At 38.1% G+C, this 14,424-nt stretch overlaps 1 protein-coding gene across 2 annotated transcripts in view; it reads right to left on the minus strand.

Annotated features, from left to right (window-relative positions):
- Nucleotides 1–14,424, minus strand: part of LOC149795663 (WD repeat-containing protein 11-like) — a 208,123-nt gene that overhangs the window by 176,184 nt on the left and 17,515 nt on the right. For both annotated transcript variants that reach the window (XM_089964120.1, XM_089964121.1), the window contains exon 4: nucleotides 11,640–11,796. In XM_089964120.1, coding sequence (XP_089820246.1) covers nucleotides 11,640–11,796 — 157 coding nt within the window. The remainder of the gene's footprint in view (nucleotides 1–11,639; nucleotides 11,797–14,424) is intronic.

Raw genomic sequence — 14,424 nt, forward strand, 5'->3', positions numbered from 1 at the left:
AAAAAAAAAAAAAAAACACGGACACCTGTATGACTAATTCTCGCCTCGTCTTATTTGAGCAGTTGGCCTAAACCCAAAACAAAGCCAAGAGACGGAGATAAAGATAAAATTTAACAAAAGAAATAGACGTAAAATAGATTTCACAGTGACCTTTACTGCAGCCAATAATGCCTGAGATGTTAGCCTAAAAGACAAACTTAGCCAATAATGCCTGAGATGTTAGCCTAAAAGACAAACTTAGCCAATAATGCCTGAGATGTTAGCCTAAAAGACAAATTTAGCCAAAAATGCACGTATGGAAGAATGACAAACACGAGTAGCGCTGTTATTTCTTGCTATGTCTGTTTTTTGTTCGCGTTTCTATCAGTAATTTTCATATGACATAGATAATGTCTCAAGGTAGGGCCTAAAATGAAGAAAAGGGTTCCGACTATGACCTAGGGGTCTATCATCAATTTAAGCTTTCATGTCGTTCAAAGGGGCCAGCTGTAAAGAACAGAGCGATGAAAGAGATCAAATGTGAGAAGAGAATTGTGACAAAAAGGTTACGTATATGGCTCTTTCCGGGAAATAATTTTTATAAAACCTATTTGGACAGAGGTAAATCGATCCGTAGCAGATTATCTCAGAACTGAAGTTAATATTTTACAGGATTCCTGAAGTCCTGAAACTTGAAAATGGATTACACACTGCATTACCGACAATACCGAAGTGTATAATGTATTTTCAAGCTTTGTGACTTCGTCAGCCATGTAAAATATAAATTTAATTACATATAGTTATAAATTAGTAACGAGCATCAAGAAATATTTAATTCTTATAATTACATATAGTTATAAAATAATAACAAACATCAAGAAATAAATTACAAAGCTATACTTTATCCATTGTCTATAAATATTGTCAAAGCACACAGGATGACGCTTTAATGCAGACGCATTTCCTTTCCGGTGTTATGAACTAATAATTTCTTGTTGTCCTTTTGCGTAACCTGGTGTGATTTTAACCAACTAAATGCTTGTTGCAAATGCTTGGTAAAATTGTGTAATTATGAGTTAATAATTTTTAATTTTCTGCGCCAAGTGATGCGATTTTAATTAACCCGAATGCTTCTTATAAAGGCTTGGCAAACATATGTAATTGTATGCAACATTCATGTATATTCAGCGGCTGAAGAAAAAAACACTCGTATAAAACACGTGTGGAAAAAACCCTGAAATTTTCCTTGATATTCGAAACAATATTTGTAGCAACATGTGGTGCCGAAAGGAAAGGAACACAAGTTGAGACTATTTTCAAGTGGTTTATTCAAAATGGTATTCCTCTTCTGTGTCCAATCCACACACAGTCTATATATATAGATTCAATGAAAGAAAGAAAGAACTGGTATTTCCGCGGCTGGTCTATGTTTTCGCTCGCGGGATTTAACGTGGACGCAAAAGTCTATTCGAAACATATATTGAATTATTTTTTTACATTTATTTCCCACCGTGGCCAAACATACTCTGGCGTTGGTGTGAAACTCAATCCGCGGAATGGTATGTCTGGAGAAATATGCATATAAACTTATATACATCTGTCAAAAGCCCATCCTGAACTTGCGTTGGTGTATTTTTCCAACAACTTAAGAATCTTTACAACACAAGATCATAAATTTCATTATTAATGGCCTCAGTATCAATTCACTTCAAAATAGCAAAGTGACCACCATGGAAGCATAATCCGTCAATTTTTAACACATCATTGTCTGGTGAATGATTTGTGATAGAGGTATCTGCCCGCTGCAGTGTTGATATAATACACCGACGTATCTTCGAAAGAGTTTTATAGCGTCTCTGCTTGGTTTGCGTGTGTTTGGGGGGGGGGGGGGGGCGGCGATAGCAGCTGCGATACAACGGCAGTCTTGTTTATCCTCGACCACGCGTGCAATTTCAGCTCGCCGACCTTGTGCTTGAATTTGGATATTTAATGGTGCTTGCAGGTTCGCGAAGCTGTCCCACAGTCTCAAATGGTTCGGCTATAATACCAAACAACGTAAGTATGTCATATTTCTTGGCCTCTTGATGCTTTTAGGTTACGCCAGCATGTGGATTTCTCAGTTGTGTTACCGCTGCTGTTGCATGGGTAACCGACTATCGCTGATCCGGGGGAAGTTGTGGTTCAGTTACGGGTCCTAATAACTCAAGTATGCCAGCTTTTGCATACGGCTTGGTATTCATATCCCACACTCTCACGAGCTGCCTTAGTTGCATCACAGCTGGCATCTTGATCTATAGGGGAAGATCTTTCTCTAAATGCAAATTTTGTTAATATTTTTTAAATATTATTTGTACTCTACCCGGATTAGAAATTGCAATTGCTTCAATCCTGGCTACTTTTCGTCGACATTGTCAAGTGTTTCTTCAATGTTGTCGCGTATTTTTACAGCACTGAAGGTATCTCGCTTGTGCGTACGATAAGACTCGCGACCAGATCTGCATTGTTACGTGACTTGACTCCGATGCCGCATATAAGACATGGTCTAGCACCTTAACCAACACTTATGGTGTACGTAAATTCAGTCTTATGTGCCACTCACCTTAACCAACACTTATGGTGTACGTAAATTCAGGCTTATGTGGCACTCACCAAATATAAAGGCTCTGAAAAAATACTCGCGGTGGATAATATTTGATTGTACGACCATTTGCTGTAAAATTATGCTTGTCTGTGATGGTAAGTTCCAAACTCTGGGCAGTACGCTGTATACAAGCTCGTGCACCAGTCCGCATCGACCGAGGATTGAGATAATTAGATTTGTGTGTTTGAAGATAAGTGTCTTCAATTTAGTAGTTGGCCAAAACACTACATGCTGATCATTCCAAAGTAATATACCAACGCGTAAATGACCGTCGCGTGTACAGTGACATCCGAAAACGTTAAATGTCGTGTACTGTTTGTATATTGACCCCACAGTTTCTTTGTCTTTACATCTGAATATCTGTTCTAGATATTGCATCTGCCGCTTAAACTCTTCATCTTGCAGATATTTCTCATACTTACATAAAAGTGTTTTTCTGTGTTTCCATATGATAATGCAAAGGGTATCTCTCTAATTAATTATTCTTGATGATCTTCGCTACTACTACTATACTCGGGTATTGTTTCCATGTCATCTTCATTGTAATATTCGTTTGTTTCGTTATCTGTACAAGGTGGTTTAGTTAATGTCAGTGACTTCATTTCCTCTTGCACAAAATAATATAATGTTTCTTTAAAACATTTTTCTCTTACTATTGGCCAGGTTTGCATCGTTGCTGCTTCAGGATAATTCCTAAGTTGATTAATATATCCATATGCTCGGAATGCGTGTTTGAAAAATCATACAGCATATTTTGGTCCTCTTTGACATACCTGCTTAATTTAATTTAAGCAAAAGATGAATTTAACCTCGTCCAAAATCAAGTTCATGTTGTTCCTGACTATAGACAATGGTGTTGTTTTTATTCTGTAAATAAATAATACCTAGTTAATATTTCTCAAAGAGTGCGGGTTAAATATTAGGATCATTATCTTAGTCTGAGACAAGTACATTATATTTACCATGTTCTTTATTATAATTTTAGAAACAGACCTTGTCTAATTATGACTTAGATTGTTCCAGAAATAGACGTTTGTCCTACATCCTAGCTTTTATTTTGTGTCAAATTTTTTAAAAAAAATATAATTTTGTAAACTTGACAAATTATTAATTTCCTGCAATAACATCTGAATTAGAAATTAGTCTTATTGTATTACATATTTCATTTGCATAGCATTTATTTGTTCAAATGATTTATTCAATGGAAATTTTAAAAAATGTTTTTACATAACATTCTTGGACAGAAACGTTAACTTGGAATTATATTGAATTCAGTCAAAGACATCTCGAATTATATTATTGTGATTAATTGGAAGACTGTTAGCACATCACCACACTTTGGGCTACTGGTACATTAGGACATTCAAGACTACAGGTACATCAACGCCTTCAGGGCTGGATCTTATTTTGAACACTACTGGAATTTAATTAGAAATTAATTAGAAATCTAACCTTTCGGACATTTTGGGTACTTAATTCACAATATTGTAAGTTCTTTTTAAATTTTCATTCTTTTAGGGAAATAAATTATTTGTTGAATTTTACAAAACATGTTGGGTTTCACTCTATTCTACTTCTTTGCTTAAGACCATAGCGTGGTAATTGCTGGGTGTTTCACCATTTTCAAGATCGTCAACGATTAGATTCACTCGCACCGATGACTCGGTTAACGTCAGGGATTTAAAGTTTTCTTGTACAATATCACACACCAAGTTTTCGTCATGCTCGCTCCAACTCAATCCCTAACCCCTGGACACAATAACGTCTTTTTGATGAGTCGACATGACGCATTCCAGCTATATAGTGATTTAATATTTTCTTTGACCTTAGAAACGTTCCATTAATCTGGAAATATATTTTCAGCATTAGCTGCAGACTTGCATTCTTTCACAATCATATGTGTCAAACTGTGTGGTTTATGATAGTCCACTGCTGTTCTCTAGCAGTGAACCACGTGTATACCAGCGTAAATTGAGCTCACAACTATGCAGTTCCAAACGGGCTTCAACGGGCTACAACGGGCTTCAACGGGCTACAGCTGGCTTCAACGGTGACTCTCGAGGTTACAATCACGAATAAAAATGTATGCAAAATATTTATAGTGGGGAAACGTTATAATCATTCTCGAAGTGGTTTAGGCCTGAAATTGAACATCACCCTTATCATATTACTCGCCTAAGAACGTGTTTCCTATTCTTATATACGATTTTCAATGCTTTCATTTCTACTACCTCAATATTATTAAAAACATTGAAAACTTGTTGCAATAATTACATTATTGACATCAACAGCACTTGTTAAGTTTGTTTTATATGTACGCTTTGATGAGGAAAAGTCGCTCGCAAAACTCTCCCATGACATCCTTATGTTGATCGTGCTGTCGGACCGTAGGGTAGTCCATTTATCGGATAACAATTTTTTGAATTTAATTTCTTGGTGATAGAGTCCAGTGAAGCGTTGGGTGAACTTACTGACCCTCAGCAAAGAGTTTCTTGACTACAATTGAAGCCCAAGGACGTCGTTTCCGTACTTCTTGATATATTGGTGTGAGCTTCTTCTCACGTGCTACAGTCTCAGGTGCAAACTGTACATTAATTCAATAAGTAGTATGGAAATAGGGCTTTTGCCTCATTCGATACGCTATGGGTACCCGGAGACTCATTCTCGCCTCTAACCCTATAACAAGTTATCCCCCACGCAATCCACAGAAGTTTGGTTACTTTTTGGTTGAGGGGTCGGTAGAGGGGTAAATGTCCACGTGATGCGAGTGTGCCAGTCATGGGGCTTAGAGTTTCGTACGGCTGTCCGTGTCAATCGAGACCAAGCACTCATTTCGGTACTACTCTCTGCAAGTCTCCAGCTATTGTGGAAATGAAAATCTCTGCAGAGAGACAGGCAAAAGACTATAGTAACGATCGATATATACCCGCTGCTAAACCCACTACAATGAAAAAATAAATGCACTATAGTGGTTCTGCTGAGTATTGGTCTTTCCACAGTGCGCTATATGTATATTGTTCTATTTATGTTGACGAAAAATGACAAGTATAGCCGAGTTGTTAATAATAAAAATGTTGAGCGACAGGCAGGGAATTTATTGCCAAAGCACTGTTAATCGATATCGCTAGCAATGATGTAATCCTGACAAAAGATTGGAAGCTGATAGATATAGCATAAAACCTTAAATCGCAGATATCGTTTGAATGCGTCATACAAATTCATAAAAGAGGCCCAAACAATGTTGTGAAAATTATCGGAAATAAACCCAGAGCACACTGATAAGCTGGTACATTTGGCAGTGACCTCAGAAATAGAATGTAACAAACTTGGGCAAATTTTTGAGGTAAACAAAGCTAAAAAGAAACTGCAAAATATCGTGCATGAAGGAGTACACGCTCAAAAGATACAGGATAGCTTGGCCAATTTATTTGAATTTTATTGATGGGGACAGCTACGGAGATACATCAGAGCAAGCTAATTAAACAGATGCTTCGGGGCCTAAGTAAACGAATGGTTTCCGAACTCACTTCTCTTCGGTGGATATACGAATACGAAAGGTATTTCACCGACGCAGAAAAGGAGAGAAGCAAGCACCTGAAGCAGTTTTATGAAGCTGTTGCTAAAAATGACGAATAAAAAACAATTGAGGAACTTTACCAACGCGCCAAGAAAATTGATGTAATTGTATACAAGCGCACAAAATCCAGTCGTAGTTTAGTTTGTACAGTACACATTGACAGGTCTTCGAGCTCATTTGGGCTGATGATGAGCTGAAATTCATTTTATTTGCGCGTGTAGATGAATTTACACGAGCAAACTAAAAAAATTGTAATGCTCCATTGTTTCTGAAAAGGACTGATCTGAAATTTCGAGTTACCATAAAGTCGCGTAGTGGACTCTGTGAGGCTTGCTATCCACCTAGCCTTGCAGTCAGTGTACCACCTGATGCGGAGGACGAGATAAAACAGCAACGAGTGGCAGCCATACATAGGCTGGTTGAAAACCAGAGACAAAGGCTACTGGTATGTTTTTGGTAAACAGATAAACGTCTGCAGGTATGTAAATAGGAAGCTCCTAGACGTTGAAACGTAGAAGTCCCATGATATTCGGGCGCAACAAATGCAAGTCGACATGCCTTGGAAACTACGAACCCTGTGGCAGATCGTGCCATTAAGAGTACTGCAGAACACATACGCAGGTATTACGTGAAGGCCTATGGGCACGACCTTGCCTGAATTGTGGCATCGGAGTCAAACCACGTAACCAACTTTTACAGCCTCATGGATCTCTTCGTGAGTACTATAAATAGCGCAAAGAAAAAAACAAAATACAACAAAGCGCCACAAATGCCTGTGGCTGCCCAAGTACAAACACACTCAGATACTACAACAAAAGAAATAGATGAAATAATTACCAGGATTGAAGCGATCGCAGTTTCTGATCCTGGCAAAATAAAGCAGATCATCGACAAAATTTCTCAATCAGAAGATCCCTTCGCCCTCCCTTAGCATAACCGTGCCTACAGTGCCACAGCTACGACAGCTCTCACGGCAGCACGTCTTTCGCATACATAGTCGAATGAGAAAAGCATACATGCTTGAATTACTGAGACCCATATTTGCACTGAATCCACAACCGCCACCACCAGCTGTCACTGCCAATGCGACAGCAGCAGCAACAAGAACAACCAACAAAACAGTGGTAAAACAACTAAGACATTTTGCGCGCGAACAGCATTCGAATACCCAGAGGCGCAATAAAAGCCGAAATCATTGCGATAGAAGACTCGTATGAGCAAAACCGACTTCGTGCTGAGGAAGATCAAAATTGTCGCCTCGCCTCTGCTATCGCTACTGAAAATGTCGAGTACGAAATTGGAAAAAAAGCAACAATCTCAAGTGCACGAATTAAAATTTCAGAAACGTAGTGGCGAGTTGGGAAATCACGTGGCCATTATCCCCATCACCTACACACCAGGCAAATATGCTCGACAACTGCTGCCAAATCTGATTCCTGGAATCGTAGCGGTGATACAAAAGTTTGGTCACGTTGGAATCAAAGCAGGCATTGTCCTCAGCATTCATCTTGTTGTGCCACTTAGTCGTGACAAGGACGGATTCAAATACTGTGTGTTGCGTCGGGGATAACTTATCATGTGGGTTAGAGGCCAGAGCGGATGGCCGGATACGCATAGGTTATTAGACAGACGCACAAACCCTATTTCCGTTCTACTCAATAGGACTTAGTTCTGGTTCTAATGGCGCACGCTGGGTTTGCTCTCCATTAGTCCTGCTTAGATTTTACTACATGAATAATGCTATTGTGTACAAAATCGTTATTGTTTGGATGTAATTAAATTAGATCTATGTAATTTAATAAGTATCTACTGCATCAATTCTTCCCTCTAATACAAAATAATGACATACATTTCCCGTTCAAAACAAATCAGGTGAAATAAATTCTCCAGTAAGTATCTGTATATGTATGTATCTGGTGAAATTCGCTGACGTGGAGTGTGTTTAGTGAGTGGAGTGTGTTTAGTATGTGGAGTGTGTTTAGTATATGGAGTGTGTTTAGTATGTGGAGTGTGTTTAGTGAGTGGAGTAGTGATTGTGATTTGTGTATTTTAACGTAGCTTTAACAATTTTTCAGTCATACTGCTGCGATGTCTGCAGTATGGCAGTTTATAGTGATGTCTAGCACTGGAGCATCATACCGCAGACATGTAGCATGATGTCCCACCCAGTCTCATTATCCTTACACCAGGCCGACCAGTCCTAACACTAACCTCTTAATGCTGAGCGCCAAGCGAGGTAGCTCTTAGTACTATTTTGTAAGTCTTTGGTATAACTCGGCCGGGGATCGAACCCACGACCTCCTGCATCCGAGGCGGACGCTCTACCCACTAGTCAACCGGTGCGGTCTGTATGTGGAGTATGTTTAGTATGTGGAGTGTGTTTAGCATGTGGAGTACGTTTATTATATGGAGTATGTTCAGTGTGTCGTGTATGTTTAGTATGTGGGCAATATTTAGTATGTGGAGTATGTTTAGTATATGGAGTATGTTTAGTATGTGGAGTATGTTTAGTATGTGGAGTGTGTTTAGTATATGGAGTATGTTTAGTATGTGGAGTATGTTTAGTATGTAGAGTGTGTTTAGTATTTGGAGTGTGTTTAGTATTTGGAGTACGCTTAATATGTGGAGTATGTTTAGCATGTGGAGTGAGTTTAGTATATGGAGGTTGTTTAGTATGTGGAGTATGTTTAGTATGTGGAGTGTGTTTAGTATGTGGGCAATATTTAGTATGTGGAGTACGTTTAGTATATGGAGTATGTGGAGCATGCTTAGAATGAGGAGTACGTTAAGTATGTTGTGTGTGTTTACTATGAGGAGTATGTTTAGTATGTGGAGAATGTTTAGTATGTGGAGTATGTTTGGTATGTGGATTATGTTTACTACGTGGAGTATGTTTATTATGTTGAGCATATTTAGTATGTGGAGTATGTTTAGTACGCGGAGTATGTTTAGTGTGTGGAGTATGTTTATTATGTTGAGCATATTTAGTATGTAGAGTATGTTTAGTATGCGGAGTATGTTAAGTGTGTGGAGTAGGTTTAATTTGTGGAGTATGTTCAGTATGTCGTTTATGTTTAGTATGTGGAATGTGTTTAGTATATGGAGTATGCGGAGTATGTTTAGTATGTGGAGTATGTTAAGTATGTGGAGTTTGTTTAGTATGTGGAGTTTGTTTAGTATGTGGAGAGTGTTTAGTGTGTGGAGTGTATTTAGTATGTGAAGTATGTTTAATATATGGAGTATGCTTAGTATGTGGAGTATGTTTATTATGTGGAGTATGTTTAGTATGTGGAGTATGATTAGTATGTGGAGTATGATTAGTATGTGGAGTTTGTTTAGTATGTGGAATATGTTTGGTATTTGGAGTTATTTTAGTATGTGTAGTGTTTTTAGTATGTGGAGTATATTGTGTGTACGGGGAATCTTTAGTATGTGTAGTATGTTTAGTGTGCGGAGTGTGTTTAGTAAATGGAGTATGTTTAGTATGTGGAGTGTGTTTAGTATTTGGAGTTTGTTTAGTATGTGGAGTTTGTTTAGTATGTGGAGTATGTTTAGTGTATGGAGTATGTTTAGTATGTGGAGTAGGGTTAGTATATGGAGTATGCTGAGTATATAGCGTATGTTTAGTATGTGGGGTATGATTAGTATGTGGAGTGTGTTTAGTACGTGGTGTATGTTTGGTATGTGGAGTTTGTTTAGTATGCTAAGTGTTTTTAGTATGTGGCGTGTGTTTAGAATGTGGAGTATGTTTAGCATGCGGAGTATGTTTAGTATGTGGAGGATTTTTAGTATGTGGAGTGTATTTAGTATGTGGGGTATATTTAGTGTATGGAGTATCTTTAGTATGTGTAGTATGTTTAGTGTGCGGAGTGTGCAAATGGAGTATGTTTAGTATGTGGAGTGTGTTTAGTATTTGGAGTATGTTTAGTATATGGAGTATGTTTAGTATGTGGAGTATGTTTATTATGTGGAGTATGGTTAATATATAAAGTATGTTGAGTATATAGCGTATGTTTAGTATGTGGAGTGTGTTTAGTATGTGGAGTGCGTTTAGCATGTAGAGTATGTTTAGCATGTGGAGTACGTGGAGTATGGTTGGTATGTGGAGTATGTTTAGTATGTGAAGTGTGATTAGTATGTCGATAATTTTTGTATATATGTAGTATGTGGAGTATATGGAATATGTGGATTATGTTTAATATGTGGAGTATGTTCAGTATGTGGAGTGTGTTTAGTATGTGGAGTATATTTAGCATATGGAGTATGTGGAGTATGATTAGTAAGTGGAGTATGTTTAGTATGTGGAATATGTTTAGTTATTTTTTTTAACAAGATATGTTAGTCCTCTTCGTCGTAAATTTATTTCGTTTAGCCCCTGATCTTAAGGGGAAACTAGAGTGGCAGTTTGACATTGACAAATTTGCATGGGAATTTTATTCAAAAGCCAGGTGAATACATAGATAATATCTTAGAGTTGTTGTTTTTGTCAAGTTCTAATATGTTTGCCACACAACAAAGAAGCAGTTGAATTAAATCTACCCATGCTATACTACACCATGAAAAATACTTCCTTTTTTTGGTAATGGCTTTTCGCGTCAGTCAAACGTAACAATTGGTCGAAATATTTGAAGAAATTTAACTATAACCCCAGTCAAAGTATATAGGTTATTTTATTAATGTCTTAGGTGTGCTATATCTTTATTGATACATTTTTCTTATAATAAACATACAGGCAAAAACTTGCTTCTTTAACCATGGGTCTCCATGCTTAATAGTCATCTGTGTAGGCACTAGTAAGGCATGGATGACTCTCGAGATCATTGACTGATGGGTCCCAATGACCTTGAAGTTATTGTCAAGTTAAGCCGTCTTGAACTAAGTTTACTGAGCAGAAACCATTATTTTCTTATTAGACTTACTATGACTGTGACATTTGGACATCAAAATCTACATATCTCTATCAAACCACAAGTAAAAGCCATCCGCAACAGTTTGGTCAATGAACTTACTTGACAACAACGTTTTGCGAGACTAATTCTTCTTTCAGCCACAATGAACTTGACCTTTTAGCCTCCAAAAAACAACCCAGGCCTCCTCCTTATTAAATGCAATCACTCCACAAACTTTGGTAAAGGTTCGAGGTCTAGAACTAAAGTTATTATGTAAAAATAATTTTTCTTAGTCATTGACAGAAGCTGTGAGATTTCACCTTTTGACCCGAAAATCATAAGACTTCTTTGATACCGAATGATACAACCATTTCAGATCTAAACCCCTAATGAAGAAAAGCCAGAGTGATCCAATTACCGGTGATGTAACCTGGTTAGACGGAATTAGATGATACTATTCTTTACTTTTATTCTTATTTTCCTCTCATTCACCTTTTCATTTACCCCCTGCGTCGACTTGCAGGTATAAATTGTTACTAAGTATGAACAGTACCCTGTATCCTTTGACCACCGGTGAACTCGGATCGCATTTCACCGGAACCTACATCCCATATTATTACAGATCCTTTCTTATCAGCAGAAGCCACAATCAAGCTGTAAGATCTGCCTGCAGTATGCGAATGGTAAAAGTTTTGTTGCTGCCATTTCACCTGTTATGAAAGAAAGACAACATGCAATATATATATATATATATATATATATATATATATATATATATATATATATATATATATATATATATGTATGTATGTATATATATATATATATATATATATATATATATATATATATATATATATATATATATATATATATGATCCGTGTCTTTTGGGCTCAAAACTAATGCACAAGCTCAAAAAAGCCCCAATCTGATTTATAACTTGGAGTAAATATTGAAATAAAGAACCAGTGTTAACCAATTCAAATTAGGACAGTATTTAAGTTTTATGTATTTTACGATACTGAACACCTTGATATTGCATGCACGTACACGACACGTGTGCCTAAAATATTATCGTGCATTAGGAACTACTTCGTAAACAAACCATGTACACTCATGTAGTAGATGCTTTAGCTTTTGTTTGATTGTGTGTGTGTGTGTGTGTGTGTGTATTGGATTTTGAACGTAACTTTAAGTTTTCCAGTCATATCGCTACGATGTCTGTAGTGTGACAGTTTATAGTGATGTAGCAGCAGGGAGGGCGAATCCTACAAAGGTCTAGAGACCACCAAATGATAAAATAAGCCTTAAAAAAAAAGCTAATCCTACAACAAAACGAGACTTCCAAATGCTAAAATAAGCCTTCAGAAAGGGGGGGGGGGGATTCTACAACAGCAACGAGACAAAAAAACGCGACCCCCCCCCCCAACTTGTTGTCGCCGCCCGGGGCTGCTCTCTTCGAGTTTCTCACGTTAACCATACAATGTATCAAGTCCGATACGGTATCGTGTCCGCGGGTCGTGTAAATTTATTGTCACAAATCCATGCGCGATAATTAAATCGCAGGTTATCAAATAATGGCAAATATCGGAGAAGCACTCACAACTAGATTGGCACGACAACGACTAGCCGCGATTAAAAAATTTCTTCCGGTTCGTGATTCCGTCAAGGAAAAATTAAAAGCAAGACAAGAAGCGCGAGTTGAGTTTGCAACATCTGCGGAGGAATTATTTAAGCCTATTACAGCAGCTACTGGTGAAGTTAAAACTGCAATTGTAGGAAAACCTGATCTTGCCGACCCTACCAAAACAAAACGAGGGCTACTTCAAGCAATAGAAGAACTTAAACAGCAACAGGCAGATGCAGGTGCTGTAGCTGATCCAGGTGCCGCCGGAGTAGTGACAGTTGCTAAAAAAACATTTATTGATAAATTTACCGAAGATGGTATTACTGAAATAAAAAATATTCCGCTTACTAACATAGATGAGCTTAAGGAGTTTTCTGCTTGGATTGTCTTAAATTATCCTAACCGGCAAGATTTTCTAAAACCAGGAGCTGGCTTGGGTATGACCCAGGGTGAGTGGCGGGATTATGTTTATAAAGTAAACCGAGGCTATTCTCGAATACCTAACATTGATGATACCTATAGTTTTATAAAAACTGGCGTAATTGGGGTTAATAAGGAACTAAGAGACAAACGAATGGAGGCAAGGGAAAAGGAAAGGCGGGCAAAAATACAAGAGATGGAAAGGGAAAGGCAGGCAAAAATTCAGGAAAGGGAAATGAAAAAGCAGGCAAAAATACCGGCGAAGAAAACACAAGCTCAAATCCTGCAAATGACACTGCCCGATCCAGTGCCTGAATTTTTATCGCGTGAACAAATGGGCGCTAGCGCTCCCGATGACGATGATGATTTTTCCACTCCTGTTTCGTCGTCCATTTCGCCGCCCTCACCAACACTAAAAGAATTACTCATAAAAGAAAGTGACCTGGTGAGGGAAAAGTTCGATCTTCAAAAAGTTGTAGAAGAAAAATGGAAACTTGACAAAAGAAATAAGGAAAATAAGGATGCATACCAAGCCGCAGTTGTTCAATACAACAAAAAGGGAAAAGAAATTGACGAAATAAGAGAGAAAATTCAGAAATTAGAACAACAAGAAAAAGAGAAAACAGGCAGCGGATATAATAACCACATCTGTCCTGATAGCATCGTCAATGACGTATCACGGTTGGAAGTTCTCATCGGAGGAAGACGTGCCGGAAACAACTCTCCGGAAATTATAAATGAAGCCGCAAATATCTGTCAGAGACTATTTCAGCGTGGCATTATGGATATCGGCATCTACCGGGGGCTCATTGATGAACTCGCAGACGGTTACCACAGCGACTAATAATTAAATTTGCTAGCAAATTCAGTTAGAGAAACAATAATTAAATAAAATGATTGTGCACAATTCTCAACCTAGACACGCTAGCGTGTTACCAGTCCGCGTAGTAAACTCGCGATTACCAGTTTACAGAGCAACCTACGGAGATGGTCTCGGTGATACAATTACTGGTTTGTTTTCAAGAATAGTCCCTAAAGCGATTCCAATTGCAAAACAATTGTCGATGAAAGCTATTGATGTTGTCAAGGATAAAGCCCTTGGCGGTGTTGGTGATCTCGCCGGGAAGGCATTCGCGTCAATCAAGGATAGACTATCACGGTTAACTCGTAGATCAAAAAAACCGCCACCGGTGAAACTGGCCAGTACTGAACTTATGCCCGCGGACGTCAGTAAAGTAATAAATCAGGCTGCCAATCAAAAACTTGCAGAGCTTGTAACCCAAACACCCG

The sequence above is a fragment of the Sinohyriopsis cumingii genome, chromosome 7 (genome assembly GCF_028554795.1).
Source record: "Sinohyriopsis cumingii isolate HCF-2022 chromosome 7, ASM2855479v2, whole genome shotgun sequence".
In the NCBI taxonomy this organism is placed as follows: Eukaryota; Metazoa; Mollusca; class Bivalvia; order Unionida; family Unionidae; genus Sinohyriopsis; species Sinohyriopsis cumingii.